A 25,970-nucleotide genomic window follows, 5' to 3' on the forward strand; every position below is an offset into this window, starting at 1 on the left:
ACATTTTAAACCAGCTAACACTTAGATTTTTCTTTTATTTTTCTTTATTATAATTCAGAATGGAGTAGTTTAAATTGTTGTGCTGCTTTTTTCATGAAACTACATGCAATTTATATTGTGATGTTTATATTTTAAACCTTTTTAATGCATAAAATATGTATAGCATATGATTTTTATGGTTTATTAAAAAACATTTTAATAACTATATTTGAATAAGACGAAGGAAATTAAATTTAGCTTTTTTTATTTGTTTATTCAAAGAATATTATAGCATATAGCGTTTAAGCCATATGGACAGCTAATATGGTACTTTTAGGGAGCTTTTTGTCATTTTGGAGCTTGAAAACTTTGAAGTGTTGTATGGGAAAGAGCTGCATGAAGATTCTTCAAAATGTCTCCTTTTGTGTTCCACAGAAACAAAATAACCATATATGGATTTGATACAACACAAGGGTAATTAACAACTAATACATTCATTTTGAAACAATGTATTTGAGTAGCTTTATAAATATATATATTAAAAAAAGCAGTTTCAACTTTTTGTGGTACTTGAACTGAACGAGTGACTCACCAGAGAAGCGGACGAGTGTTTTGGCTCGTAGTATACTGAGACCCAGTGGCTGTAGCAGTTCAGCCAGCAGCCTCCAGTCACTCATACGAGTCACCTCTGCGCTTGGATAACGCTCAAAAAACTGCCACAGTGTGGGGATCGCCATCTTACCTGCATACATGTGTTAGAAAATAAGAAGGATTGACACATAACAACTACTTAATAACATTCAGACAACACAGTATACTGTGAAATTGAAATTGCAGACAATATAAATATTGTATTGGACAAGATGTGAAGTTGCTTGAGAGAATGAACAGAGTGTGAAGAGCTACAATCTACACAACTTTGATTGGATTATGCAGGGTTGGGAGGTTTTGGTCAAGTTTTGGTCTCTACATAATGTCCACACTTCCACATGTGGGAAATAGTTATAATCAAGTGTGAGTAGGGGTGTCAGAACTTTTGACTGCGAGTGTTACCGCTGGTCTTGTTGAGGAATATTGTGGCCACTAGAAGCTTCCAGGGGTCGTGAAACAGTGTCTCCTGTACCAGATTGTAGGGTGAGCGCGGTGGAGTCCATTTCCTGAAGGCCTTACGCTTTGGAGGACTCAAACCTGAGAAGGAACATTTTTCAAGAAAGATCGAGAGTATTTAAGAGTATTAAGATCTGTGTGGACTCTCACCTACCATCATTCCTTCTACTGAAGTATGGACTTGTTTTCCGTTTCTCTACCAAGAACTTGGACCCTTCAAAAAACATCTCACACAAGTAACACAACTATTCCCAAATTCAATTCAGCCAATATTCATTCAGCGCAGGTTCCGTTAGGAGATACTCACTGTTTTTTGTGTCTCTACAAGGTGACGGATATTCCCTGTGATCATTTTCTCCTATAAGTTCATCCTCTTTTTCTCCCGTCGTCTCTAACAGATGTTGTTCTTGACTCTCTGAAGCAGACTGCAGTGTTACAGCAGGAATCTCTGTATGTTCATCTGCTGTTGGATTGAAATGGTTTGCTGTACAGCTTCTTTTGACCATGTCTTCTAGACCACTCTGTTCTTCATCTCTGCTTTTCTCTTCTTCCATTTCTTCATTTGACATACATTTTTGAGAATTTTCTGTAATATTTGATTTGACCTTGAGTTTTCTTTTCTTTTTCTGTTGACCGTTTGGTTTGGTCTGATGTTCTCTACTGTGGTTTTTGGATGTTGAGAAGTCAAAGTCACTTAATTGCAGGTCGGTGTTTGTTTCAGAGAGCAGATATCGGTGGAGTTGAGTTTTGGATCTGAAGCTCTGGCCCTGAGGACTACAAGAACAAAGTCACTGTAAACATCAATGACCTTTGAACTACAGCACAATTTATTCAAGAAATGAATAACAACAAATTTGTGAAATCTATCCAAACACTGACCCAGATATAGCATGGGAAAATGTACCTACCCACCAATTCACCTGTATTCACCATTATTCACCATTATTGTTTTGTTTTTTATAAATTTCTTTTTTTAAGTCTCTTTTTGTTTCTATTGTTTCTTTGTTCTGAAACAAAAGTAATAATAATTATTATTAATTATAATAATAATAATTTACAGTCTCCGATGTTTTCACACACATTGGCGTATATTCTTAGCGGGTAATGTAATGTTTAAGGTATTACATTTGTAAAAATTGTCAAAAAGCATGCCGATACTTCACGGAGTATAGTTCACGTTAGTTACGTTGATATCATTAATTTATTATGACGTCCAACCACAGCACACGTTGAGCCTGAAATTTGTGATGGGAGTGTCCATCTACACAACCAAGTTGAAACCCTTCTACAAAGCCCACCTTTTTAGGCACGAAGCTCTTGTATAAAAACGAGCGTGCAAACACCAAACCTCAGAATTTTCTAACTGAGGGACAAAGAGCGCAAATGCTCGCACCTCAAAAAAAGTCTGTAGTGTCTCGTTCCCTTCATCTCAGGGAACTGAGGTTACATACGTAACTGAGACATTCCCTTATGATTCAGTTCACTTGGCATTGCGTCACTAAGCAAACGCTATGAGGAACCACCATGCCGCACTACCCGACATAACTTTCCCAGAGAGAAACCACGGTCTCGCAGGATGGCGACCGACATGAGTATGCCGCAAGGGAATGACCCTCATGGTGAGCCAGGAGGGGAACACTCATAATATATATATGAACTATATAGTATGAATGAACCCCTTCACAAACCCAGTCGGGAAGGAAGTTTTATTTACAATGAAAGTACTTTTGACTTTTGGGATATACAGTGGTCTGAATGCAGGCGGTTGTATAAAGTGACAGGGAGCCTGTACTTAAAAAGGTGGGCATAAGTATATGTTTGGCCAATGAAATATCAAGTGCACTAGACAGAGGACTTGCGAAGAGAGAGAGACGTTACGTCTAGGTTTTAAAACCTTGTGAATGTGTTTTGAGAAGACCATCCTGCTTCAAAACATATGCCTTGTAAGGACACACCCTTCGTCCATGCCAATGAAGAGGCCATGACTCTAGCTGAATATTTTTTAATACCAACTCAGAAATTCACACTCTGTGACTCATAAGCCAGGGTGATCGCATCAACGATCCAGGGAGAAAGTCTTTGCTTGGAAACAGACATTCCTTTTGTGCGCCCTCCATAAGCACACAAAGAGCTGGTCAGACAGTCTGAACTGGCAGGTGCGTTCAACATATGTGTGTAGCGCTCGCACAGGGCATAACAAATGCAAGGACAGTTCCGAATTAAATGGAGGAGGAAAAAGGTATTGACCTGAGCTCTAAAAGGCATGGATAAAACCTTATATAGCCAGCACATAGCCTTTTCTAGGTTTGATGGTGACTTTTGAAAGACCCGGACTAAACACCAGACATGAACTGTCAACTGATTGCGCTTGCAAATCAAGCTGCCACCATGACACCCAACATTGTTTGAAAAGATTTCAGTGAAAGTGTCTTCCCCAGTTTGAACCGAGACAGACACTGAAGAACGGTATGAACGCGCTTGCTCGTGAGGTGCACACGCATGCTCACCAAGTCGAGTCAGACCCCCAAAAAAGAGATTTGTTGGCTGGGGGAAAGTTTGCTCTTCCAGACATCCAGAGATCCAGACTGCTCAGTTGCTGAAGTAGTAGATCTCTGTGCTCGCATAATAGAGCCTCTGTTTAGGCTAGCAATAGCCAATCACCGAGGTAATTTATAATGTGCATGCGAGTGCCGCATTGATACATTTGATGAATGCATTGATGAACATGCAAGGAGCTAGGGACAGGCCATAGGGTATTACATTTCTTAACAATCTCCATTGCGTTTTCTGTGAGGAGATTGTGAATTTTCTGCACACCGCATCACCACATTCACGAAACGTTAGCATATGGTTCCTGTTAGGTTAGTTTTTGGAACTAATCGTAGAGTTTCTGTTCTGGGATGAAAACGCTGTGCAAGTTTGGCTGCCGCTTTACACCTGGACTATCGTTTGTTTTGTCCGTTTCTGTTTGTGCCTTGTTTGGATTATTTCATTTTTTGATTCCCCCAATATTTTTTTGTTTTGGAATCTCTTGGATCCTGGTATTTTGATGTTCCAATTTTGTGCTGCCTGAGACTTGTTCGGCCATCTGCCTGCTGCGAGCTCTCTCTCTGCTATGTCTGCCACCGCTTTTGGCTCGGCTGATGGATGAGTTAACGCTCTCTGTGTTAGTTACGCTGACTGTTTAATGTTTGCCTTCCTTTTGGTGAGCTGTATATTGGTGACGTGATGGTTGGGGCTCTGGCTAACGTGGTATCGCTGGTGGCCCGCATTATATCTGAAAGTGTAAATATGCCTTGGGCAGTAGCGCTCATTCTGCTTTTATTTTGCTCCACCTTTGGTGACAAAACTGAAATAGAAATTGGATACTAACCATCTCAACTCAGGGCTTTAAACTGCCATCTGCACCTTGATTCTGCGACATATCATGTCAGATGCTTGGAATTACACGTCGTCCGCGATATATACACCGCTCATCCAGAAGATCTCTGAACATTCACTTGTTCATTGCCTGCTGCTATCCCATGCATCTGGTCTAACAACAGCTAAGCTACCTTCTACTGACTGGAGAACACACCGATCATTGATATACAGGTGAAACTCGAAAAATTTGAATATCGTGCAAAAGTTCATTAATTTCAGTAATTCAACTTAAAAGGTGAAACTAATATATTATATAGACTCATTACAAGCAAAGTAAGATATTTCAAGCCTTTATTTGATATAATTTTGATGATTATGGCTTACAGCTTATGAAAACCCCAAATTCAGAATCTCAGAAAATTAGAATATTGTGAAAAGGTTCAGTATTGTAGGCTCAAAGTGTCACACTCTAATCAGCTAAACACCTGCAAAGGGTTCCTGAGCCTTTAAATGGTCTCTCAGTCTGGTTCAGTTGAATTCACAATCATGGGGAAGACTGCTGACCTGACAGTTGTGCAGAAAACCATCATTGACACCCTCCACAAGGAGGGAAAGCCTCAAAAGGTAATTGCAAAAGAAGTTGGATGTTCTCAAAGTGCTGTATCAAAGCACATTAATAGAAAGTTAAGTGGAAGGGAAAAGTGTGGAAGAAAAAGGTGCACAAGCAGCAGGGATGACCGTAGCCTGGAGAGGATTGTCAGGAAAAGGCCATTCAAATGTGTGGGGGAGCTTCACAAGGAGTGGACTGAGGCTGGAGTTACTGCATCAAGAGCCACCACACACAGACGGGTCCTGGACATGGGCTTCAAATGTCAAACGTCTTACCTGGGCTAAAGAAAAAAGAACTGGTCTGTTGCTCAGTGGTCCAAAGTCCTCTTTTCTGATGAGAGCAAATTTTGCATCTCATTTGGAAACCAAGGTCCCAGAGTCTGGAGAAAGAGAGGAGAGGCACACAATCCAAGATGCTTGAAGTCCAGTGTGAAGTTTCCACAGTCTGTGTTGGTTTGGGGAGCCATGTCATTGGCTGGTGTTGGTCCACTGTGCTTTATTAAGTCCAGAGTCAACGCAGCCGTCTACCGGGACATTTTAGAGCACTTCATTCTTCCTTCAGCAGACAAGCTTTATGGAGATGCTGACTTCATTTTCCAGCAGGACTTGGCACCTGCCCACACTGCCAAAAGTACCAAAACCTGGTTCAATGACCATGGTATTACTGTGCTTGATTGGCCAGCAAACTCGCCTGACCTGAACCCCATAGAGAATCTATGGGGCATTGCCAAGAGAAAGATGAGAGACATGAGACCAAACAATGCAGAAGAGCTGAAGGCCACTATTGAAGCATCTTGGTCTTCCATAACACCTCAGCAGTGCCACAGGCTGATAGCATCCATGCCACGCCGCATTGAGGCAGTAATTAATGCAAAAGGGCCCAAACCAAGTACTGAGTACATATGCATGATTATACTTTTCAGAGGGCCGACATTTCTGTATTTAAAATCCTTTTTTTTTATTGATTTCATGTAATATTCTAATTTTCTGAGATTCTGAATTTGGGGTTTTCATAAGCTGTAAGCCATAATCATCAAAATTATATCAAATAAAGGCTTGAAATATCTTACTTTGCTTGTAATGAGTCTATATAATATATTAGTTTCACCTTTTAAGTTGAATTACTGAAATTAATAAACTTTTGCACGATATTCTAATTTTTCGAGTTTCACCTGTATCTTAACAGCGATGACCAGCACCATAATTCGTCGATTATCCCTGATGTTTTATGTCATCCTTTTTCTCTTCTGAATTGTCATTCCAACTCTGATAAAGCCTCTTACCTCAATGAAATAATCACTGACAATAAACTTGATAACCTTACTACTCGTTGAAACCTGGCAAGTACCCAATGATTACTTGCACCTGAACCTTCTTACACCAGATGGATATAAACACCTGTCCAGACCGTGGCTACATGGCAAGGGGGGTGGCCTTGCTGTCATCTGTCGAAATTATATGCATCTCGCATAACTTGATTTCCACAACTTGAATACATTTGAATATATGGTATTGAAGGCTGATTCTCACTGTCCTCTCTCAATTTTTCTACCATATCGTCCTCCTAAGGCTAAATCTGAAATTTTTTACGAACTCAGTGAACTGTTGACTCTCGCCTGTGCTTCGTCATCTTGTGTCCTCCTGCTTGGTGACTTTAATATTCATGTGGATTCAGTTTGCTCTAAATCATCTCAACTAATGTCTGTTTTTGACAGCAAACGCAGCTCTCATGCTGATCTGACGGCGGGATGTGTCCCTTGCATAAGGAACACTTATGGATCAACATTAAAAAAAAGAACATTTTAAACGTAAACGGCTCTTATATAAATACACACACACAGCTGAAGTCAGAATTTACATACACCTTAACCAAAAACATTTAAACTCTGTTTTTCACAATTCCTGACACTTAATAATAGTAGAGAGAATTATTTATTTCAGCTTTTATTTTTTTTCATCACATTCCCAGTGGTTCAGAAGTTTACATACACTTTGTAAGTATTTGTTAGCATTGCCTTTAAATTGTTTAACTTGGGTCAAACACTTTGGGCAGCCTTCCACATGCTACTCACAATAAATTGCTGGAATTTTGGCCCATTCCTCCGGAGAGAACTGGTTTAACCGAGACAGTTTGTAGGCCTCATTGTTCACACATGCTTTTTCAGTTCTGTCCACACATTTTCTGTAGGATTGAGGTCTGAAATTTGTGATGGCCACTCCAATGCCTTGACTTTGTTGTCCTTTTGTTGCCACAACTTTGGAGGTATGCTTGGGGTCACTGTCCATTTGGAAGACCCAGTTGCGACCAAACTTTAACTTACTGGCTTATGTCTAGATGTTGCTTCAATGTATCCAATGTAATTTTCCTTCCTCATGATTCCATCTATTTTTTTAAGTGCACCAGTCTCTCCTGCAGCAAAACTTGCTTTACGGTTGGGATGGTGTTCTTCAGCTTGCAAGCATTAGCCCTAGCAGCTCCCAAACTTTGGAACAGCCTACCAAGTCAAATTACTTCGTGAAATGTTAACGTTAAATGTTTTTTCAGTCATAATATATATAATTTATTTCTTTATCTTGTTGGTGCCAGAGAAACAGGGCTTTTTTTTTTACCAGTGTCTCCATCTATTATGGTGGCGGGGCGTGTTCGTGGACGTAATCAAGTACTATGTAAAGGGGGGTCAAAATAAAAAAAAATTTGTCTATGATTTTGCAAAACTCCAGTTAGCATGGGAAGAGTGACATATAAACAGCCATGCCACCGCCAGACAGGAGAGAGAGAGAGAACGACATAAGTGACCAGTGACTGCCAATCTTATTGAGTGTTTTTATGTTATTGTGAAGCAGAAGACTCAGATAAGTTTATGCTGACAAAGTTTGTGTTACACTGATCTGATTAAACTGAGAAAAGCACAGAGAAGAGTGCATGCAGAGTGTTGAAGGCAGAGAAATAAAGAGCCATACTTGACTGCATCACAGCGCTCCCTATCCACAATTCCATCTAAGAGCTTGAATGTGTTAGACCGATGGTGTACAAGGTACTGTTAAGATCAAGGGGGTACTCACCAAGCATTGGTGGACACAGGTTGTAATCAAACCACGTGCCAGCAAAGCTTGGTTCAAATCGAGGCATTGGGCACAGCTAAAACTGTGAGGGTGAAGTGTGATTTTGGGGACAAATTGGCCTGAATTCAGAAATATATTAAAGGGAATATGTGCGGATGGGTCCTGCTTAAAAGCGATGAGATGTGACTTGTGCAAAACTCTTGCAGGGGAGGTTGAGCCGGGGCCATCTTCATCGGCTCCACGTCAAGATGACGTGAGGGGGGAGAGACTGCAGCGCCTTCCATCTTCAGCGGATTTCACTTTGGAGCAGTCGAGAGACTTAAGCACACCTTCGACCAAGTGAGAGTGATTGATGGTCAACAACTCCGGCCGAGTGTCGCACTTTCATATCCCTGTTTTACGATTATAAATGAGCGGTTGTATAGAATCACTCAGGATGCTCAATCAATAGAAGATACAACCCAGCTTTTAATACCGTGGAGCCGCCGGGAAATGGTGTTCCAGGTGGCTAAATATAATCGAGGTCCCCTTCGAGAGAATTGTTGGGCCATTAGAGCGGAGAGCACATGGACATCGCTTTATATTAGTCCAAGTAGACTGCGCTACGCAATTCCGGAAGCACTCTTCAAAATAATCTCCCGGGTAGGGATTCCGAAAGAAATCCTCAGCGATCAGGGCACAAACTTTATGTCACGGACACTACGCAAGCTTTATGAATTATTGGGCATTAAGTCAATTTACACCAGCGTTTACCATCCACAAACAGATGGCCTGATGGAGCGATTTAATAAAACCCTTAAGAACATGTGTAAGTTTGTGCACGAGGATGCTAGAAATTGGGATAAATGGAATATTAATCATGAATTTCATTAAATTCATCCCAGTGTGTCCCATTGTGTGTGAACAAAATAACACACAGTAATGCCATTCTTAGGTAAACCTTTACTAGCAATTAATAAAATCCATTGCGAGCACAATTGCCACAAGGGGGAAAGTACAACAGCCGTATGTGAATGTTGGAGACAGTCGCTGAGATTGAAATGGCATTCTTCTCTTACTATTTCTGCCATAGACAAATAGTATGCCATTCCGTACTCAGCCACAGAAAAGGCAGCTTAACAATAAACACTACTTTAACAACTTTAATCTTGGTCAATGTTCATTTCTAAATATACATTTCTAATATTTTTAACATTAAAAGTTGTATATGTTAACAATAATTAGGCTAATGCAATATGAACATAACAATTTATCCAAAGCGACTTCCAGTGCATTCAGAGTATGTACTTTATCCTTTTGTGTGTTCTCTGGGAATTGAACCAATGATCTTGCGAGTGCCATGCTCTACCTGTTTCGCTACTGAAACCACTTTTTATAATTTAATTTAAGATTACAAATCATTCATAATCTGATGGTTTTCATTTTAAACTAATGTATATTGTAATTCAATAATAGATTCTTAACTGTTTACGCAAGTAAAAAGATTGACACGTTAACTGACAAATATAAAAGTTATAAATAATATAAAATTATCAAATGTCGAAATTCTTTGACATTTCAAAACACATGAAGATTGAGGACAGCATCTTTATCAACATTTTTGTAAAATTGTATTTAAATATAACTGGGTTTTTCCTGCATACAGAATTACTAGACGGCCGTCTCAGTCAAATTTCGTGCCGCCTCCGGCTGTCTACAAAACTCTGGTGGGTGTCTTCATGGAAAACACTAACAAGCATTGCACTTGGTGGATTGTCATTTGTAACTGCATATCTCGGCAATAATTTAAAAAAAAAAGTCCATTGTGGAATAGTCGCTTGATGTCATTTAACATAACTTGAGATCATATAAAACTATAATGATGACACGTGAGAAGAGAGGAGCGCTGCAGCTCGAGTGTCTGATCACAGATCACAGCTTGGCGATATATCTTTATTTCATCATTAATTAAAGTCCATATAATACGGGAGCGTGACATGTAAATAAACACAAACTCAAAAAAAACTGTCATTCTCTGTGCGGTCAGAGCTGCTTCAACCAGTCGCGGAAGAGACCCAGTCTGAGCGGGAGTCGAGACCGGGAGAGATTTAAAGTTCTGCCGGATGATGTGCACTCTAAAATGGAGACGCTCGTCTCTCACCCCCGCTGTCAGCAGCTTGCAACGTCATCATCATGAGATCATTATGATAAGATCAATCTTATGTTAAAAAAAAAACATTAAAATGACAACAACAGTAAAATGTGTGTATATACACTCACCTAAAGGATTTTTAGGAACACCTGATCAATTTCTTATTAATGCAATTATCTAATCAACCAATCACATGGCAGTTGCTTCAATGCATTTAGGGGTGTGGTCCTGGTCAAGACAATCTCCTGAACTCCAAACTGAATGTCAGAATGGGAAAGAAAGGTGATTTAAGCAATTTTGAGCGTGGCATGGTTGTTGGTGCCAGACGGGCCGGTCTGAGTATTTCACAATCTGCTCAGTTACTGGGATTTTCACGCACAACCATTTCTAGGGTTTACAAAGAATGGTGTGAAAAGGAAAAACATCCAGTATGCGGCAGTCCTGTGGGCTGAAAATGCCTTGTTGATGCTAGAGGTCAGAGGAGAATGGGTCGACTGATTCAAGCTGATAGAAGAGCAACTTTGCCTGAAATAACCACTCGTTACAACCGAGGTATGCAGCAAAGCATTTGTGAAGCCACAACACGCACAACCTTGAGGCGGATGGGCTACAACAGCAGAAGACCACCGGATACCACTCATCTCCACTACAAATAGGAAAGAGAGGCTACAATTTGCAAGAGCTCACCAAAATTGGACAGTTGAAGACTGGAAAAATGTTGCCTGGTCTGATGAGTCTCGATTTCTGTTGAGACATTCAGATGGTAGAGTCAGAATTTGGCGTAAACAGAATGAGAACATGGATCCATCATGCCATGTTACCACTGTGCAGGCTGGTGGTGGTGGTGTAATGGTGTGGGGGATATTTTCTTGGCACACTTTAGGCCCCTTAGTGCCAATTGGGCATCGTTTAAATGCCACGGCCTACCTGAGCATTGTTTCTGACCATGTCCATCCCTTTATGGCCACCATGTACCCATCCTCTGATGGCTAATTCCAGCAGGATAATGCACCATGTCACAAAGCTCAAATCATTTCAAATTGGTTTCTTGAACATGACAATGAGTTCACTGTACTAAAATGGCCCCCACAGTCACCAGATCTCAACCCAATAGAGCATCTTTGGGATGTGGTGGAATGGGAGCTTCGTGCCCTGGGTGTGCATCCCACAAATCTCCATCAACTGCAAGATGCTATCCTATCAATATGGGCCAACATTTCTAAAGAATGCTTTCAGCACCTTGTTGAATCAATGCCACGTAGAATTAAGGCAGTTCTGAAGGCGAAAGGGGGTCAAACACAGGTGTTCCTAATAATCCTTTAGGTGAGTGTATATATATATATATATATATATATATATATATATATATATATATATATATATATATAAATGTTTACAGTGTTCAGTGACTAAAATGTCAATATGACTAAATGTTACTAAAATATGACTAAAACATCAACAGTTTTCATTGACTAAAACTACATTAAAAAGCCCAGACTTGACAAACAACAACAACAACAAAAAAAAAGGATAAGGTTGACTAAATACGATAAAAATTTAAAAGGAACATTTGACACAGGATTAAGACTAAATTAAAAACAGATGACAACATTAACACTAGTATTCAGTTGCCAGGTCATTAGTAGCGTTTTAACGCAAAGCCAATGTTTACGTGTTTTCACTTTTTTGATTAGTATGGTACCACCTCCGCCTCATTTTGAGCCAGGAAAAAATCCTGTATAACATAATATGCGATTTATATGAACATCTAATGTGAAAATTACAAGTAATTTGAATGGATTTCCTATTACTTATAACTGCTCAATACAACTGGGTGGTTAAAAGTCATGAAACTAACATATTCTTTTTCAGCTAAATTTAATCAAAACAACTGCACAACTCAAGTAGTCTACATTCATACTTCTTTACTATCTTTTTAAGCTAAATCTATTCTATTTACTCTCATGAACTGTTGAATGTTGAATGTTAACGTGTGAGTTTGATGTAAGATGGTTCTGCATCAGATGGCTGCAGAGTATAATCTGAACAATTTCCTTTCAAGCACTATTAGACATTTTCTAGGAGAATGTGTTGTGTTTTTTGATAGTCTTGACAAAGTCACACAATTTGATGGTTTGATTAAAAATAATGATCTACCATGAACGCAATAGCAGGGTTAACATTATCCAAGATTAATAAATGCAAACACACACCTGATGATGTAAACGTCGACTCTTCCAGCTGTTTTTCCGCTCTGTCTCTCTCTCATCTCTCTCCTCCAGCCTGCGGGTACACATGTCTGCTGCTCACTGCGCATGCGCAACTCTGCGTCTTCCGCTGTTGACATGATCTGACTCCGGTGTGAAAAACCCAAAGTTTTACAGTGCGACTTCCATCTAAAAAAAAGCGTCGTTGTTGTGTAAAATAAGCTATTCTCTCGAGTCTCGGGACACAGAGCTGCTCTTGTGCTACCTATAAGTTTTTGTCAGTTTCATGAAGTTAAAACCTCTCACCAAAACCAGTCCAACACCTCAACTATTTAACACCAATGACAGGGTTTATATTCCGTGAACACGTGGTAAAAGATGACGCAAATCATCTCGAAGGCTTTGGGATGTTTTTAAAACTGTAAATTCAGCCAATGCTACGACAGCTGCTTCAGACGCGTAAACATCAAGAGTTTTACACACACACTTTTCGTACTTCGACATCTAGTGCTGTGGAGGATCATAACAGCCCGAACATCGATTTACATTCTTTAAGTTTTGTAAAGATAATTTTGAACACATAATGTATCGTACCAAAATGTATCCTAATGGAAAATTATATGGTTTATGTTTACTGGGTATTGCTTTATTGCAATTAATTGGAACTTGCCGTGTTGGTAATGAATTCTCCGTTAATAAACAATTCTATGACGTCGACCGTGTGCAGCCGCATTCATAATTTACTACTGACATTTAATAATAAGTTGTTTTATCACGTAATTAAAATGTCTCTGTGTAACTTCTACTAAACAAAGGAAGAAGGCAGTAAAGACGAGTTAATTCAAATGTGTCATTACAATACAGTTTCTTCCACTGACGTGCGGTCTGGGTAGGCAAACTAGGCACTGCCTACCCTGCCAAAATTCAAAAATAAAATGTTTATTAAATAATAAACTTGTATTTATATTTTTACTTTTTATTCTTGTGATTTATGCAATATGTGTGTTATTCCAATTGTTTAGACGTTATGATGACAAATGTAGCAGTTACGCATAATCAACTAAAAACAAATGGTAGAATAACACGTACGGCAAAAAGCACAAATCTGCTGTGCCTTTTGACGTAAATATGTTATGCCCGTAATCATCTCCGTTACGTATCAGACATGGACCAATTAAAATCAAGATATTCCTGGACATTTGCGTAGCTGACGTCATTACATCACAGCTAGCGTAGCCTACATGCCTAATCCCCGCCAAATTCAAAATCAAAATGACAGCACCGGCTGTAATCACGGAATTAAGAAATTTTTCCAAGCTCGATTTTAATTCCAAATATGAGTTAATTGCAAGAGGGAGGTCTACGCCAGCCTTAGATGACTAGTACAGCAAAAGGGCCCAAAAATTATCCGATCATTTCAAACTGATTGGTATGTAAGAAAAGATTGGCTATGTGGCTGTGCGCTTGTGTGTGTGTGTGTGTGTGTGTGTGTGTGTGTGTGTGTGTGTGTGTGTGTGTGTGTGTGTGTGTGTGTGTGTGTGTGTGTGTGTGTGAGAGAGAGCGAGAGAGAGAGAGAGAGTACACTATATACATCCTGATTTGTACATTTCTTGATATGCCGCGCTTGTGCGTAACGTTCACTGTTTACGCGCTTTTGTGTGTGTGTGTGTGTGTGCGTGAGAGAGAGAGAGAGAGTACGCTATATACATCCTGATTTGTACATTTCTTGATATGCTACGCTTGTGCGTAACGTTCACTGTTATTACGTATTATTATTAGCTTAAACAATAAATCAGGTAATCTGGCTTTCATAACTCAGTGCCTAGCCTCTTTAAGACATCACTGCACGTCACTGGTTTCTTCCACATATTCTTCAATAACCTCATCTGGAGTGATTACAGCACAGAGTATAGATGATTATGAGATTGATTATACTCAGTTCTCTGTGCATTCAAAGCTGCACTTTTGCCATAGTACATTAGTATTTATGTTGAAAGATAGAGAACACTAATCACCTTAAACGAATGAACCTCTATTATTTATAAACTAAACAACATTATATACAGTCCAATTAATTAATGTATCGGTCACTGACAAATAAGGTTGTCCAGAGGGGTTACCAGGATATCATGTTTGGGGGGGCAACATAAACAATTGAAAAAATTGGCGCAAAATTAAGCTATACTACACACAATCTGTTTTAGTGCATATCTTTTACTAAGCCAGGAACCCAGAGATAGGCACAGGGCCCCTATTAGACTATAGGGCTATCACATAAAAGTTAGTTAAACCAGGTCAACATTAATAATATGATGATGATATTATTATTATTTATTATTATTATTGACAGATTCATATATCAGATCACGGTGATTACCTGGTGATGAGTGACAGGTGTTTGCTTGTGAGAAGACGTGCTACACGAGTAGGCAACCGAGACAAGAGAGTTTCTTAAATGAATCTGAAGTCACGTTTGTATAGACAAGAGGTAATGGCTCTGACGTGCGCAGTGCCGGAGGCATGTTTCTGAAAACCACTGTTTTTTATCAGCGCTTTTTTCCAATTGTTGTAGCCTACTTTTGTGAATGCGTCATCTCTTTCCGAATTGGAGACACTAAATTTACGGCAGGGAAAGCAAAAGCTGGCATCACGTAAGACAGAATATTCGAGCCATGGTCGAGACTGATACCAGCCCGCATTGAAACACCTGAGAGCCTGTCCAAATGGGTGCTTAGGATAGCTACTTAGCTTGGGCTGGGATGGGCTATACAAATCTAAGTCAGGGGGAACAGACACACTAGAGCTGGAGGAGGATTGTCTGTTTTGGGGAGGGCAGAATGTTGCTGGCTCCGACACAGATGCAGAGCTGGAGGATGGTGCATGTGGATTTTGTGGAGGACATGCGTTTGGAGGATTTGCCGTTGTGGATGCAACAAGGCTCTGCTCAGTGTTGGGAGCAGAGGTACTGGGCTTGTCAGAGGCAGCATGTTCACTGTTACTAGCAGGTGTGCTGAGCTCGACAGAGGCAGCTTGCATGGAGGGTGAATGACAAGGTGCCTGTTTTTTAATGAGCCACTTATGCATTTTTTTATGTTTAATAAAAACTGGTCTAATTATTACATCCAAAAGTCTACTTCATTGACTTCAGTGCCAACTTCATTGACTAGAGACTAGCAATTTAAGTGACTAGCAGGTAGCTAAGCAGCCTGATCTAGGGTATGTTACCCAACAAATTAATAGCCTGCAAAAATGTCAAAAAAAGTGCAAACAAAACTTAACTGTTCAAATATAAAACTTTCATGAAAAGCTTATAAGTAGACGCTAGCATTAAATGAGAAAATAACAAAGTTGTGTGTGAGCGGTGAGCCTTGTAACAGGAGCTGCCAACAGATTCAAAATATATATCGTCTGTGTGCAGAGTGACTGTATGACTGTGACTACTGCGCACTCTGGTTGTTAATGTGATCCTGCAGCTGACTGACACACACCCAATAACGGCCAATAGAAAAGAAATAGGCTACATTTTTTTTAATGAACGTTCTAGTTAGGACTGTTCGTTTTTTATTTAAGGGGCTACTGGAGGAGTTTTGAGATCTATAGTCAAAATAAACTTAGATAAATGTATTTAATTAAATACTACTATTTTTCACAGTCTCATTTTTACTTTAAGACCGGGGTAAAGCAAGGAAAACTAAAATTTACCTCAACAAGACGGGATAATGAACGACTCTAGTCTCATTTGTGGAGGTGGAGGTGGAAAGTTCTTTGTGAAATGCAAGATTTATTGTATTAAAATTTAAATGCAAAAGAAAAGGTATGAGTCTGCTGTTTTTGTCAATTTTAAGTTTTAATTTAAAATGTTTGCGATTTTAATATAAATATATGGTTAAATATTTTTCCACTTAATTGCTCGAGCAAATTAATATATACATCTGTATAGAAGTAATGCATTGAATACGTTGATTAAATTGGGTTTTAACGTGAATACGTCTATTAAAGAGTGTATATGTGTACAAAGAGAATCGCAATGCTGACAAAACTTTTTTTTTTAAATAAAAGTTGCTGATAACTTCTGGATTTGAAATAAAAAAAATAGTGAGTATGCCTATGTGTTTCTGGTACAGTACAGCCGCGGATCAGTTAGTCTACAAAGTAACGCAGCATATGTGAAAGCATCTCTACTCAGTAGTCATTCAGTCTGTCCTCTGCACTTCAATAACTGTCTGGTTTGGTGCAGCTACGAAATCAGACATCAGAAGACTACAAAGGACACTTCGGTCTGCTGAGAGGATTATTGGTTGCCCCCTGCTCCCCCTTCAAGAACTATACACTTCCAGAGTGAGGAAAAAGGCTGATAAAATCACTCTGGACCCCACTCACCCACTACCTTTTTGAGCTGTTCGCCTTCTGGCCGGCGCTTCAGAGCTCTGAACACCAGAACCATCAGACACAGGAACAGTTTTTTCCCTCAGGCCATCCATCTAATGAACAATTAAATTGCCCCATTGAGCAATAATTATGTGCAATACACAGTTTAATTTTAATTTATATTATCCAACATATCCACTACTGCCATTACTTACATTGCTCTGTACATAATATACAGGTTTTTGTTCTTTATATACAGATTGTATTAGATTTGCACTACGTGTGTGTATGTGGGTATGTATGAAGGTGAGTGTATGTACGTATATGTATAATTATTTATATTGTGTTCTTTTTTGTTTTTAATTAGCTATGTCTTGCTGCTGTTTTTGGTATTGTTTGTATTGTTGTTGACTGGAAGCTCCTGTCACCAAGACAAATTCCTTGTATGTGTAAGCATACTTGGCAATAAAGCTGATTCTGATTCTGATTCTGATCTCGCGCTGCTCGTGCAGCGCATACAGTGCACTGCACACTTCTTTCTCATCGCCGCACATTCTATCAGCTGCAGTTCTGGCGCCTCGATCAGTCCCCGAAAACTCGACGTACATTCACATCATATGTTAATGCAGCGGTAGAGTTACACTCACAGGACACTGCACTTATTCGCAATCACAAAAGTTCATTGTTTGCTCGTGCTTTAAAGCTCTGCTCGTTGGCATTCTGTTCTGACATAATGCACTTTTTCTGAGCGCGTACGCCGAGCTCGCGCGCACTGTGAAACAGCGCCAAAACTGGATTTTTGTTGTGTCAGACGTCACTCATCTGCTAGCGATGGAAAAATATGCACAAAACAATCCACTTTTAAATTGTAATTTATCATCAGATGGACAGATTATTTCTCAAATTCTCAGGGGAGGCAGAGCTTATCCTAGGGGAGGCACTGCCTCCCTCAGACTCCCCCTAGCCCCTGAGGTTGTCTGAGATGGTACAAATTTGAAATCTTATAAAAATATAGTTTAAAACACATGTGTCAAGTTCATTGAAATGTAATTTTTGAGTCCATGTTGGTTTCATACATTTATGGAAAAAAAATATTTTTAGTATTACTTACTTTTTATAAATATCATGAATATATGAGTCACGAATATCAAGAGTTTTTTTTAGTGTTACTCCATTTGACCTGAACAAAATGTGACTTTTCATAAAAATTTCAAAAAACAAAACTTAAAAAAGGGGCCTGGGTAGATCAAGAAGTAAAGACGCTGACTATCACATCTGGAGTCATGAGTTTGAATCCAGGGTGTGCTGAGTGACTCCAGCCAGATGTCCAAAGCAACCAAATTGGCCCGGTTGCTAGGGAGCATAGAGTCACATGGGGTAACCTCCTCGTGGTCGCTATAATGTGGTTCTCGCTCTCGGTGGAGCACGTGGTGAGTTGTGCGTTGATGCCGCAGAGAATAGCGTGAAGCCTCCACACGCGCTATGTCTCTACAGTAACACGTTCAACAAGCCTCGTGATAAGATGCGTAGATCGGAGGTAATGGAGATTCATCCTCCACCACCCGGACTGAGGTGAGTCACTACGCCACCACGAGGACTTAGAGCGCATTGGGAATTGGGCATTCAAAATTGGGGAGAAAAGAAGAAAAAAACTTTTCAAAAAAAGGATAGCAACAACAAAGTGGCTCCCTGCATATTGGTTACACCACAGAACTTTGATTTGATTGACAAACCTTTTTCAAATATTAATAATAATTTAAAGAAAAAATATTTCACTGCTTGATTTTTAAGTAAGCTAAATAATAAAAGATTATTCCAAACTACTTATACCAACATTCCTTTTGTCAACAATTTAAGCTTTTAATGAGACTTTTGTTGATTTATTTGTTTGTTTGTTTATGTATTTATTATGGTCTCGAAAGAGTTTTCTTACATTAATGTGTCCCAGAAAAAATATCACACTGACTGAAATCAGAATGTGAAGTTGAAATGTTTATCATAGTATAGGTGTATTTGTGTTAATTGTTTTTTTAATATATTTTGGAATAACTTATTAGATGTGGACAAACAAATGAGTGTCATTGACCCTTGTAATAATTAAGAGAATATTTTATTAATGACAATATTCTAATTAGAAGAAAAATGTATCTTTTCTGAAGGTAAAAGGAATCTCTACTACTTAGAGTTCTCTGAAAACTTAATGATAACATTAAAACTAAATGTGTGTTAGGGTAGTGACATGGAAAATATAATTACAAGAAATAAAAAGGGTCATAATTAATAAACGCAAAAGCATTTACAAGCAAACAGCTTTTAATAGAGTTCTGAGCTGTGAGATGACAGTACGATCATTTCATGCATTGAACTTTTCATTATACATTGGCAAGAAAAAGTATATATTTTTTTTCACATTTTGATATTATGCAGCCTTATGCTAAAATGCTTTAAATTACAACCAAAAAAAATTCACATCAATCTATACTTCATACCCCATAATGACAAAGCAAAAACCAGATTTTTGATAACTGATGTATTAAAAATGAAAAACTGAAATATCACATTGACATAAATATTCAGAGACTTATCTCAGTACTTAGTTGAAGCACATTTGGCAGCAATCACAGCCTCAAGACTTTTTGTGTACGATGCGACAAGCATTGCACAGCTGGATTTGGGGATTTTCTACCATTCTTCTCTGCAGATCCTCTCAAGCTCTGTCAGGTTGGATGGGGACCATCGGTGGAGGTTTCTCCAGAGATATTTGATTGGGTTGATGTTGGAGTGGTGGTGTAGTGGCTAAAGCACAGGGCTGTTAATCAGAAGGTCACAGGTTCTAACCCCATGGCCACCAGTAGTGTCCTTGAGCAAGGCACTTAACTCCAGGTTGTTCTGGGGGGATTGTCCCTGTAATAAGTGCACTGTAAGTCGCTTTGGATAAAAGCGTCTGCCAAATGCATAAATGTAAATGTAAATGTCACTCAAGTACATTCACAGAGTTTTCCCAAAGCCACACTTACATTGTCTAGGCTGTGAGCTTAAGGTCATTGTCCTGTTGGAAGGTGAACCTTCGGCCCAGTCTGAGGTCCTGAGCACTCTGGACCAGGTTTTCATTAAGGATATTTCTGTATTTTGCTGCGTTCAGCTTTCCTTCAACCCTGACCAGTCCCCCAGTCCCTGCCTCTGAAAAACACCCATACAGCATGATACTTCCAACACCATGCTTCGCTATTGGGATGGTATTGCGCAGGTGATGAGTGGTGCCTGGTTTCCTCCAGACATGATGCTTGGACTTGAGGTCAAACAGTTCAGTCTTCGTTTCATCAGACCAGAGAATCTTGTTTCACACAGTCTGAGAGTCCTTTATGCTTTTTACTGAGAAGAGGCTACTTTCTGGCCACTCTGCCATAAAGCCAAGATCGGTGGAGAGTTGCAGTGATGGTTGACCTTTTGCAAGTTTATCCCATCTCCACACATGATCTCTGGAACTCAACGAGAGTGACCTTCGAATTCTTGGTCACCTCTCTTACCAAGGACCTTCTACCCAGATTGCTCAGTTTAGCCGGGGCACCAGCTCTAGGAAGAATCCTGGTTGTTCCAAACTTCTTCCATTTTAGAATTATAGAGGCCACTGTGCTCTTGGAACCTTCAATGCAGCCAATTTTTTATTTTGTAGCCTTCCCCAGATCTGTGCCTCGACACAATCCTGTCTCTGAGCTCTGCAGGCAGTTCCTTTGACTTCATGGCTTGGTTTTTGCTCTGTCAAGTCAAGTCAAGTGATTTTTACAGTTAGTAAAGAACACAGCGACCATGGTGCTACATAAAAACAACATAGGTCATACACACATGAGACTACACAGACTAAACAACATTTCTACATAAAGTGCACATGCAAACGTGTGCAAAAAAGTACAGGACAGTACAATAAATTACAAAAAGGAACAGAACAATAGGCACAGTAAGAGACAGTGCAGCGCCGACCAGTACACATTTGTAATCTGAGTAGTGCAAAAAGATGACACTATAAAAATGCCAAATGTAAACATAACATACTATGAAATTGTGTTCTATGGACATAGCATTTATTGAGGTAGCAGCCAGGTATAAGTGACAATGAATTAAAGTGCAACTCTGGACATGTGCAAAAGTTGGATGGTGTACAGGTGTGTGTGTGTCAGTCCAGTATCTGAGTATTGAGGAGTCTGATGGCTTGGGGGAAGAAGCTGTTACACAGTTGTAACGGTGGCTGCCCCAAATCAAATTTGGATTTTTAATAAATGTACATTTAATTTCAATTGTTCGGGTGCCAGACAAGTCAAAACTTGTCAAAATAATAAAAAAAAATATATATGGAAGTTCAGTTTCCCCGAAAATAGCTCAAACCACTGTTACACGAAAATGAATCCCTTCCAATACCCACAATAACGTAAGATGGGGCTTAAATGACACGCATTCACAGATTGAAGGGTTTCAGTCAAAAAATGGTTATTTATGAAAACATTTCAACCAAAACCAAAGACAAAAGTTACACGAAGGTCAATTTTTCACACAGAGTTTGTATTTTTTTTCTCTTTGCCTCACATGACAAAAACAGTCAGGACAGTAAGATTGCTGCAAGTTCAATTCAAGATTTCACAAACAAAACCAAAAGTCACGAGAGTCCTAGATTCATTAATGTCTTAAGTTCGTTATTTTTTTCAAACTCTGCCTTTCGTGGTCAATTCCAACAAAAAGAAAAGAAATGGAAAACAAACCAAAGAAAAATAAATAATCCAAAAAATATATATATTTGGGGTGTGCGCGTGTGTAATGGGCGTGTATGAATGTGTGTGTGTGTGTGTTTGTTTGGCCGCGTGAAGCAGTCTGTGTACCGGCCGCAAATCCAGGGCCGGGGAAAGGTTTGGAGATTTGGCGTGAGGTTAAAAGATGATAGACATCAAGACTAGTACCTGAGGCAGGCGAAGCAGGCTGGATAGTGTTGCACCAGGCAAGCGAAGCGAACCATGCAGAGCTCAAATCCTCCGTCACTTTGGCGATCGCACCCAGTCAGCGCATACACAGAAATTTCAGCAACAATAGCAACGACGTCCTTCAGGTAAATTGTGTCCCACTTCGATAACCTACTCGTTTGTTTTTTTTTTTTTCTCTTCCTCTCTTCCGTTTCTAGCTCTCTTTAATATTAAATTCCCTCATTGGTTTACGCCCATTAGAAATTGAAAAGCTGGTATGGATTTCTTCCATATCGCCACACAGTCTGGTCGTGAGGGCCCGAATGCTTTGGTACCACTTGCCAGATGGCAGAAGGGTGAAGAGTTTGTGTGAGGGGTGTGTGGGGTCATCCACAATGCTGGTTGCTTTGTGGATGCAGCATTTTGTGTAAATGTCTTTGATGGAGGGAAGAGAGACCCTTCTCAATCTTCTCAACTGTCCTCACTGTCCTCTGCAGGGCTTTGCAGTCCAAAACGGTCCAAGTCCCTAACCAGGCAGTTATGCAGCTGCTCAGAATGCGCTCAATAGTCCCTCTATAGAATGTAGTGAGGATGGTGGGTGGGAGATGTGCTTTTCTCAGCCTTCGAAGAAAGTAGAGACGCTGCTGGGCTTTCTTGGTAATAGAGCTGGGGTTAAGGGACCAAGTGAGGTTCTCCGCCATGTGAACACCAAGGAATTTGGTGCTCTTGACGATCTCCACAGAGGAGCCGTCGATTTTCAGCGGAGAGTGGTCACTCTGTGCTCTCCTAAAGTCAACAACCATCTCTTTTGTTTTGTCCACATTCAGAAACAGGTTGTTGGCTCTACACCCATCCTTTAGCTGCTGCACCTCCTCTCTGTATGCTGACTTGTCATTCTTGCTGATGAGACCCACCACGGTCGTGTCATTGGCGAACTTGAATGTGGTTCGAGTTGTGCACAGTTGTGAGTCAGCAGAGTGAACAGTAGTGGACTGAGCACACAGCCCTGGGGGGCCCCAGTGCTCAGTGTGGTGGTGGAGATGCTGTTCCTGATCCGGACTGACTGAGGTCTCCCAGTCAGGAAGTCCAGGATCCAGTTGCAGAGGAAAGTGTCCAGGCCTAGTAGGTTCAGCTTTCCAATCAGGTGCTGAGGAATGATTGTGTTGAATAATGAGCTGAAGTCTATGAACAGCATTCGAATGTATGAGTCCTTTTTATCTAGGTGGGTGAGGGCCAGATGGAGGGTGGTGGCATCGTCTGTTGAGGACAATATGTGAACTACAGTGGGTCTAGTGAGGGGGGCAGCTGGGTCTTAATGTGCCTCATGACGAGACTCTCGAAGCACTTCATTATGATGGATGTGAGTGCGACGGGACGTAGTCGTTGAGGCAGGACACTGAAGACTTCTTTGGCATGGGGACGATGGTGGTGGCCTTGAAGAACGTTGGAACGACGCCGCTGCTCAGAGAGATGTTGAAGATGTCGGTAAGAACATCTGCCAGCTGGTCTGCACATACTCTGAGCACTGCCAGGAATGTTGTCTGGTCCAGCAGCCTTCTGTGGGTTGACTCTACGTAGAGTTTTCCTCACATCAGCCGTGGTAAGGCAGAGCACCTGGTCGTTGGGAGGAGGGGTGGTCTTCCTCGCCACCACGTCGTTCTGCACCTCAAACCGAGCATAGAAGTCATTCAGCGCATCTGGAAGGGAGGCATCATTCTCCCAGGCAACTGATGTTGTCCTGTAGTTGGTGACGGCCTGGATGCCCTGCCACATGCGCTACGCGTCGCCGCTGTCCTGGAAGTGACTGTGGATTCTCTGGGCATGTGCGCGCTTTGCCTCTCTGATGGCCCGGGACAGTTTGGCCCTCGCTGTTCTTAGGGCCGCCTTGTCGCCTGCTCTGAAGGCGGAGTCTTGGGTCCTCAGCAGCACACGCACCTCTGCAGTCATCCACGGCTTCTGGTTGGAGCGTGTGGTGATGGTCTTGGAGAAAGTGACATCATCAATGCACTTGCTGATGTAGCTGATCGCTGATGCTGTGTATTCCTTCAAGTTGGTAGAGTTGCCATATGTTGCAGCCTCCCTGAATATGTGCCAGTCAGTACACTCAAAACAGTCCTGAAGTGCAGAGATGGCTCCTCCTGGCCAGGTTTTCACCTGCTTCTGAAGCGGTTTTGTGTGTCTGACGAGCGGTCTGTATGCTGGGATTAGCATAACAGAGATGTGGTCTGAGTAGCCGAGGTGGGCACGGGGCTCCGCCCGGTATGTGCCTGGAATGTTTTTGTAAACATCCCTATCGTTGCAAAGTCCACATACTGATGGAATTTAGGGAGCACTGTCTTGAGATTCACATGGTTGAAATCTCTGGTGACAATAAACAGTCTGTCAGGGTGAGTGTTCTGCAGTTCGCTAATAGGCCCATATAGCTGATATGCATTTTCAGCTGTGAGACCTTATATAGACAGGTGTGTGCCTTTCCAAATCATGTCCAATCAATTGAATTTGCCATCGGTGGAATCCAGTCAAAGTATAGAAACATCTCAAAGATGATCCAGAGCAATGGGTCTGAGCTAAATTTCAAGTGTCATAGCAAAGGGTCTGAATGCTTATGTCAATGTAATATTTCAGTTTTTTATTTTTTTTAAATCTCCAAAGATATCAAAGATCTGGTTTTTGCTTTTTGTCATTATGGGGTATGGAGTGTAGATTGATTTGGAATTATAAAATTATATAAAGCATTTTAGCATAAGGCTGCAACATAACAAAATGTAAAAATAAAATGGGTCTGAATACTTTTTGAATTTACTGTATATACATGGGACCGTGCAAGAGAATTCTGCTACTGTAGCTCTGCACTGTAAATCATACTGCTGCCATTACTGGAAAAATCAAGTTGTCTTAAGCATTGCTTGGAATGTCAAGTTATGGGCTTGTAACTCAAATATCTATGATCCTTTAACTTTTTTCCCTAAAAATTTAAAAGAAAAAGAAAAAAATCAACTGACTTATAACTTTGTAAAGTGTTAATTACTCAAACAATTGAGTACAAAATCTAGGCTATGAGGAATACCATAATCCTTTGCAATTTAACTGTTTAATTATGTTTCTTTGGTCAAAGCGAACTAATATGGGCTTTAAAATATTTAATAAGAATTCATAGAGGTTTAAGCTCTTTTGTAGTATCCTTTATGTTGTTTTGTTGCTACTACTTGTTTGGTGTGATGTCAACATTATGGTGACCCTGTTAGCACAATCTCAGTTCTCATTGTGCATGTGCAATGTGCATTGTATATGTGTCTAAGTATTTCTGTGGAGAAATAAGTTTATTTCATGATTGGTCAGTTGTAATCTTCTTTATTTGAGCAGTGTTATTGTTTGATCTAAATTTCAATCAATTCAAGTAAAATTATTAAGTAGAAACAACAACATTTATATTAGCAAATCTGAGTTTAGTCTATTTGCATCTACTTAACTTAAATAGCTAAGTTCATTCTATATGAACACAAACTTAACTTAATTACACAAGTTTTGGTAACCTTTATTCAATTAACTTGAGTAAATGAGATTGCTCAGTCAAATGAGTTAATTCAGTTTTTTAGGGTTTGTGATTGGCCAAAAGTTCGACTATTCTGATAACCACTACTTTTCCCTTTGGAACATGAAAGCTTTGATCTAGTTTGTATACAACCTGAATTTCTGAGATTTTAATTTGACAGAATTGTTTTTAGAGTTCTGAATTTCTTCTTGATCAGAACATTTGAACCTGTCATTTTGTAATCAGAATATTTACAGCTAATTCCATCTCTAAAAACATAAAAACAAATGCTTAAAAAACACATTTATGAAATATGCCACAAAGTCTTTAATTTTGTTAAATGTACATTTCTAGAATTTCAGATTAAAATACTTTAGTCATTGTTCTAACTCCATAGTGAACAATATGTTTCAAATTGAACATATAAATCTAATGACTACATTATATATACTTGTCATGTTTGGGATGATAAATTGATGTAGTGCAGTGAAAGCTGTAGCAAATGGACGGAAACACATCTACCCACGCCAGGAACAGCAGATGGATGTAAGTAAGATGTCTGTGTGACCTGTTAGAATTTCACTGACTGTAATTACTGGACACCCCATGGACTCCTGCTGTGAAAGCTATGATCATGAGCTCATGATGTCTGTACATCACACTAC

The 25,970-nt window shown here is 40.0% G+C and overlaps 1 protein-coding gene across 8 annotated transcripts in view; it reads right to left on the reverse strand.

Annotated features, from left to right (window-relative positions):
- LOC127620641 (methyl-CpG-binding domain protein 4-like) overlaps window positions 1-12,910 on the reverse strand; it is a 49,484-nt gene extending 36,574 nt beyond the window's left edge. For 7 of the 8 annotated variants that reach the window (XR_007967771.1, XR_007967772.1, XR_007967775.1 and 4 more), the window contains exons 1-5: window positions 12,466-12,910; window positions 1,394-1,860; window positions 1,241-1,300; window positions 1,033-1,167; window positions 572-721 (exon numbers count right to left, since the gene is read on the reverse strand). Coding sequence is in view for 3 of the 8 variants with exons in the window: in XM_052093846.1 (XP_051949806.1) it covers window positions 572-721; window positions 1,033-1,167; window positions 1,241-1,300; window positions 1,394-1,860; window positions 12,466-12,599 (946 nt within the window). In the remaining 5 variants the exon portion in view is untranslated. The remainder of the gene's footprint in view (window positions 1-571; window positions 722-1,032; window positions 1,168-1,240; window positions 1,301-1,393; window positions 1,861-12,465) is intronic. The other variant, XR_007967773.1, reaches the window with a different exon arrangement.
- Between the last annotated feature and the right edge of the window lie 13,060 nt (window positions 12,911-25,970).

The sequence above is a fragment of the Xyrauchen texanus genome, chromosome 27 (assembly GCF_025860055.1).
Source record: "Xyrauchen texanus isolate HMW12.3.18 chromosome 27, RBS_HiC_50CHRs, whole genome shotgun sequence".
NCBI classification, from domain to species: Eukaryota; Metazoa; Chordata; class Actinopteri; order Cypriniformes; family Catostomidae; genus Xyrauchen; species Xyrauchen texanus.